General features: G+C 31.6%; 1 protein-coding gene across 1 annotated transcript in view; it reads left to right on the plus strand.

Annotated features, from left to right (window-relative positions):
* The window catches only part of IQCB1 (IQ motif containing B1), a 66,476-nt gene that overhangs the window by 23,340 nt on the left and 35,935 nt on the right, over positions 1–7,201 (plus strand). Inside the window, exons 5-6 of the mRNA XM_019652820.1 lie at positions 1,860–1,989; positions 5,854–5,947. Coding sequence (XP_019508365.1) covers positions 1,860–1,989; positions 5,854–5,947 — 224 coding nt within the window. The remainder of the gene's footprint in view (positions 1–1,859; positions 1,990–5,853; positions 5,948–7,201) is intronic.

Below are 7,201 nucleotides of genomic sequence, written 5' to 3' on the forward strand. Positions count from 1 at the left end.
CACTGGCTGTATACTGGAAAAACTTACAATAGAGTTCGGATCAGTCATGTGAATTTATCATACAAGACAGAATAAAATAGATACTGAAATGAAAGGCATAAGCAAAGTACTACAGGAGAACAGATACAGAAACTATTCATTTCACTTTGTATTGATTTGGCTATCTCAAGTGTATATTTCATTAGATAACTCAAATCCTGTCAATAAAATTTAGAAGCAGCATTTGCTGATCTACTGCCATACTAGAAATGAAGAGATTACAATCTTTTATTTAAAAGAGGCAATAAAATAAACCAGATGTTCTCAGTGTGTAACCCACTTCCTCATTAAGTAACTGAAAGCGTGCTTAATTGGATCTTAGCTTTTGAAGCTGCTTACTCTTAATTTGTTACTACATAAAGGCAGATTCAATATTATTAGAAAAAAACAATTAACCTCCCTGGCGGTCTGATTATGTCAGTAATTTTGTACCCAAAGCGGTACATTGTTTTGCATGGAAATTTGTTGTTTTATATTGTAGGCCTGTAATTCTTAGGAATTACTCACTTAAATCTGTCCAAACAAGAGTCTAGTAGGCATCCCAGGTATGATAAAGTTTGAAAAAGTGTGGCTCGGGGTTACCGCTTCTGGCAGTGAAAATTAACCCCAAGCCACACTCGGGATTACCGCCAGGGTGGTTAACAAATGTACGTAATATTCTTTTTTATATTTTAATTTTCAAGATTGTTTCCTTAAGGAAATAAAGCCTTATGTCTTTGTTTTAATTAGATATGTTAACTCATGATAATATTGATTGAGCTAGGCTTTTTTGAGTGGAATCCCCATGTTTGTGAATGTACAAAAAACAATTTTATTTATTAATGTTTTCAGTCAAAATAGGTACTCTTAAATAATTAACTTTAGGAACCAAACAGAAAAGAGAAACTGATACATGTGAGCATTATTCCATTAACTTTAGGAATTGATGTGCAAAAAACCCAAAAACAAAATGCGATACATTGGACATTAGCCAGTTAAGTTTTTAGCATACTGAGTAGGTAGTCACTTTTTCTCATCAGTGTCTGCACATTTTGTGGAAAAGCCTCAAACAGTAGTACTTACTCATTACCGTGCATACATAGGGACCATTCTTGGGTTGGGGACTTTTTTTGGTATAGCTTACACAAATACTTTTTATTGAGACTTTTGAATATACTCATTTCATACCCAGGGAGTCATTTTTATGTGAAGTTTCAAAAGGACCCATTTCTCTAATGACTATCTCTTCCTTAATGTATATTGTGAAGTGTTCCGATTAGAGTTAGGTTTTTGCTGTTTCCTCTTCTAATACAAGAAATATGCCATCAGATATTATGCAGATTTTAGAAAAAGTAGATCTATTAGAAAGTAGAATTGGCATAAAATTAGTGTTTGATTTCCTAATCTGTCCCTTGTAGACTAATCTCACCCTGGGTATTTTTCAGCTATTGGATGTCTAAAACATTTCAGTTAACACAAATGTTATTCATGAATTAGACTCTCAAGGTATCCTATTGGTTTTAGAGTGTTTTTAGCCCATTCATTGAAAACTTGCCTTCTTTCTCTTTATTGTGAGCTAAGTGTATTTTGCTTCCTGAAGGGTTGACAAGTAGGTTTTTAGGACGTATGTCCTTGCTCTAAAGTATAGGCAAAGTCTTCACAACTATTACTTTTCTAGAAAGTTGTTACATAATTTTGCAGCAAAAGTTCTTTATTGGCTTGGCACCCAAAGAAAAATACTAAAAATTCTCATTAAGGCACAGTGTCTACAGAAGCTTTAGCATGCAATTGAAATTTATAATTAACACAACCTGAGTCACAAACTTGTGCTCTTATTTCAGCCACTGCTGTGTGGGCTTAGAGCCAGGAGAAGATGCAGAGGAATTTTACAATGAATTACTTCCATCAGCTGCAGAAAGTTTTCTGATTTTGGGGAGGCAATTGCAAACGTGTTTCATCAATGAAGCTAAGGTATATGTGTTTATTTGGTATCTTGTGTTTTGTAGCCAAAACAGTTTAATTCTTGAGAAGATGTTCCACATTATTTTTCAAATTGCAAAATTTGGCTGAAAGTACAATCAGAGTAGTCAACTCAAAGTTATTTAAAGTCACAACTGAAAAAAATCTTAACATTTAAAAATTTTAAAGTACTTGCTGAACCATATTGTATGACTTTTTGAAGGGTCTGCCTTACCACTCAACTTTGAGCAGCACTTATGGACATTTATTTTTATAATGTCTTCCTGAAACATACCTTCTATCTAAATTAATGTTAGAGGAAAGTATAGTTCTCTAGGCCCAAGGCTTTTCTCAATAAATCTAATGGTGAAGAATAAAGGTGAACTTTCTATTTAATCTTTCAACTCTTCTCTAGTCAAATTATTTCAATCCAAACATAGGGTCATTTGAATCCAACAAGTATTTCTTGGGTGAATTGGCCTAGATGCTATATGGACTCTTTTTTTCCCCCTGACCCATGGAATTAAGAATTTAAAACTAAGAATTCTAATTAATTTAGAATATGCTGCTTAATTTCCAAAAATTTGAGAATTTTATTGATGTTTATTGTTATACATTTCTAATTCTGTTGTGGTGAGATAACATACTCTGTATCATTTCAATCCTTTAAAATCCTTTTCAGACTTGTTTATGGCCCTCCATATGTTTTATCTTGGTGGATGTTCTGTCACAAGCAGTCCTTGCTTTGCACAGTGCTATCTTAACTGAAACTCATATATATATATCAACTATGTAAAGGTTTTGATATGCACAAGTTTTATTTAACATGGTACCATGCAAAAGCAAGGACTCCCTATATACTTGAATGTAAACTCTGCAGTTGTGTATAATGTTCTGTAATGTCAATTAGATCAATTTGGCTATAGGGTACATAAAGAATGATAGGTCTGTAATGCTGAAACTCCTTGGCTATATGTAGCCTACTGCTACATCAGAGATTGAGCTGATTCACGACTCTTGTGAACTATGAAGAGAAATAACTCACCATGGAATATTAAGTATTATTTGAGATGCTTTGAGTATATAAGGAATAGACATAATCTTGCACTTGAAAAACTCCCATGCTAGTGAAGTAGACAAGATCTTTAGATATTTCTTGTAGAAAGACAGATGCATTTTTAATTAAAAAAAAAGATATAATAAATATGAGTGAAATTGAATGACAACATAGTGGTTTGAGTATAAGAAGTGTTGTTGGCTGAGAATTTAACTTAGTTGTAGAGTGTATGCTTTCTATGCAATAGGTCACAAATTCCACTTGTAGAATCTTCTCTGACATTTTGAGGGATGCTAGCAATAAGTCAATATTTGCATTTTGCTAGATTTAATTTAATTCAGGTTAATTAAAGTGGCATGAACTATGGACATTTTGTTGGATTTGATTTCTTCTTCTGGCTGTGCCACAGACTAGCTCTGGGTTCTTAGGAAAATCACTTGATTTCCTGTACCTGTTTCTCCTTTGTAAAATGATTTCTATCTCATGAATAGCTCAGACCATTATGAAAGCTTTATGTTTTTTTCAGAGCACTTTTATTTAATATTCCCCCTTTAAGGGCAATGATAATTAGTATCTTTTCATTTGTATAGTCCTTTAATACTTTTCATTATAATATTCACATTCTTCATTATGGTATTTGTATAGATATAAAAAGTTCTTCGTACTTATCAGCAAGGGCCTTTCAGATGTTAATTAAAAACAAACCAACCTATAAAATAACTAGAGTTCAAACTGAAGCATCAATGTGATGGATGATGTTTTGCTGGAAATAAATTGCTGATGTTGGGTTTAATAAATCTACTATTTGCATGTATAATGCTAAAAAAAAAAGCCTTACAAATGTTGAGATACTTAGCTTTTAACGCATTCTATAAGCACATCTATTGATTTTAGAATAATTGTCTACAATGGTACTACTTTTAATGCTGAGAAGAGGATGAGGTATCTAAAACTTATTTTAATACAAAATATTAGATTTTTAAAAATAAAAAAACATGATAATGTATGAAATAAAAATATTCTTTAGTACATACATCAGAGGGAGTAAATCAGCTACAGAAAAGGAGAGGCACTTGACCACAGGGCAAAACTAAAATGGGGATAAAAAGGAGATGACAAGAAAACTGAATTTATTTATTAGTTCTATCTACCTAGGTGTTTCCAAATCAAATATTTTTTAATTAGGTAGCATGTAGGTAGTAGATCACATGATGGGACATGTACTGGACGTTCTGGCCTGAACTGCAAATTGGTTAAAGTATACACAACTATATACATGTATGTATGCACACATACATATGTATATACACATATGTATATACAAAGGATGCAAAAAAAATGTATACACATTTTAAGAAACTGTATTAAAATTGTAATAATATGTACCAATAAAAAAAGATGACTGCAAGTCACATTTGACTTTTGCAATTACAAGAGGTGCTCAAAGTGGTTACCATCAGTGTCCATACACTTCTGATTACGGTGAACTACTGCTTGAGCAACGCTGACCAAAGTGTCCACTTGTATACATTTTTTGGCACCCTGATATATATTTTTATATATAAGAATAGAAAAACTCTTATGCAAGAATTTTGAAGTGATTTAAGGGTAAATTTTGTTAACCAGTCTCAGAAGCCATATGTCACTCAGAAGTGACATTATTGAATGGGGTTTTTAAGGAAAATAGGAAGTCTAGGAGTCCAGCACTATCCTTTGAGACTGACAACAGTGTGGATTACCTGCTTGTGTTTTGGTGAAACTACTAGCAAAGGCAGTTTATTGGACTAAAGGAATTCTTGATCTAATGTGACATATGTTTCCTTTTTTTATCTTACATTTAAGTTGGCACATGTCCATTTAAGCACCTATTCTAACTCTGTGCTAGAAGAATAGGACGAAAATACTTTCATTATTACAAAGAATAATCATAGCAATTATAATGTTTTTGCTGTTGTCATCACTTTTGTGCTGCAGTACAAAATCTTTTTCAGGACAAGAAAAAGATTAGTGGCCTTTATACAACTTTCCACTAAAGTTACATGGCCAGTAAATAACAGAATTGTGAAAGGAATCTGTTTCTTATTTCCCACTGTGACACATACTCTAATCTAGAATAATTTCTCACCCTCCCTTCCAGAAAGAAAGAAAAAGGGAAAACTGTCATTCATTTATTGAATAAATGTTGATTGAACATTTACTATGTGTCAGACTGTTTTAGACAGTGTATAGTGGAGAGCTAAATAACTTGGTCTCTGCCCTCATGCAGTCAGAGTAGAAAACACAACTGAAATGCACTAATAATAATGCTATACATGTTGACATCTATATTTGCATATTGCAGTGATTTTCAACCTTGGCTGCATAGCCAAATCACTCACCTAACTTTGTAAAAATACAGATGTCCAGACTTTTAACTTTGGAGATTCAGATTCAGTATGTTTGTACCAAAGTCTGTGCAAGGGTATATTAAAATAAATAAAGCTTCATAGGTGATTCTCATGTATAGCCAGTGTTGAGAAATTCTAGCATAACCACTTGTAGTTCTTATACTACTTATATTGTCTCATTTGACCTCTGGATAACAACCGTTTGTAGTAAGTAGAGTAGGTATTACTAGCCATTAACCACAAATTTTGTAAATTAAGAAACTAAAGGCTTCAAGGTCACATACCTCATAAATATCTAAGTTAGATCCTGAAACCAGGTCCTCCAACTCCTCAGAGAGATTGCTCTCTTTTTTTTTTTTCATAAAGCAATTACAGAACAGTAAATTGTTTTTTTGTTTGTGTGTGTGTGTGTATATGTGTTTGTGTGTTAAGGGTGAAGAAAAAGATAAATTACTACACTTTTTCCAAATTGTGACAGATTCTCTCTTCTGGCTATTGGGAGGCCATGTTCAACTTATCCAACATGGTAAGAGAAAAGAGTTTTATGTAACTGATAATCATTGTAAAGTCACCTGCTAACAGTTTGATCTTTTTTTTTTTCTAAAAATAAACACCTCACTAGCTATGTACGTAACTATAATAACATGAAACCATAATGAAGTAACTCCACACACAAGAAAATAAATGCCCATTTGGACATTCCAGCTTTAAATAGCTAACATTAATAATATGAATATTAAGGGGAAAATTGCTAAAATATAACTTTCTCCTTAGTTTTGTCTATTTAGCAAATTTAAGATAAGTTTTGTGGTAACCAGAGGGTAAAAGTGGTGGGGGAAATGGTAGAAGAGGGTAAAGGGGGTCAAATATATGGTGATGGAAGAATTGACTTTGAGTGGTGAACACACAGTGCAATATATAAATGATGTATTATAGAACTGTACACTTGAAACCTATATAATTTTACTAACCAATGATAAATTTAATCAATAAATTTAAATTTAACCAATAAATTTAATAAAAATTGAAAAAAGAATTAATGATGTTAATAATTTAATTGTCTAGCAAATAAAGTTTTTTTTAAGTTTCAAAGATCACAGTTGTATTTTAGACTTAGTGTGAGAGAAATCCCTATGTACAGAGTAGATATAATTTAATTCAGATTATTCATGTAAGAGTAAGCATTTCTATAATGAAATTTTACTGAATTTGAAAGTTATTTTAAAGGATATGTCTACACTTACACATACATATATGTTAGTGTTATATTATGTTTTCTTAAGACTGAGAAGGTAATCCTTAATGATAATCATGGTAGCATTTCTATTCTCTTGAAAGATTTAATCTAGAATAAATATAACTATTTAAGAATATATATGTATATATATATATATGAACATTAATTTATTTTAGAAAGTAAAAATTGAACTGAATTTTTATTTTTAATTTAAATTTTTCTCAGAATTAGGCATGCACATAATTTTAGAGTCAAATAGTTCTATAGGGATTATTAAACAAAAAACACAATCCCTGGTCCTCACACTTCACTACATTTCTCATTTCCCAGAGGCAACTACTTCCAGTTAGTATAACTAATACTTTTGGTAGCTATATCTCTATAGAGCTAAGTAACATGTTTAGATACTTTTCTTTTAAAAAAAAACAAAAACAAAAAATATTCAAAACATTATTATTTCCCATTATGAACAAATATTATTATAAAGTCCTCAATTTAAAAAGCTATTTTACAAAAAATAGGAAGTACTTATTCTCACTATAG

The sequence above is a fragment of the Hipposideros armiger genome, unplaced genomic scaffold (genome assembly GCF_001890085.2).
Source record: "Hipposideros armiger isolate ML-2016 unplaced genomic scaffold, ASM189008v1 scaffold_8, whole genome shotgun sequence".
In the NCBI taxonomy this organism is placed as follows: domain Eukaryota; kingdom Metazoa; phylum Chordata; class Mammalia; order Chiroptera; family Hipposideridae; genus Hipposideros; species Hipposideros armiger.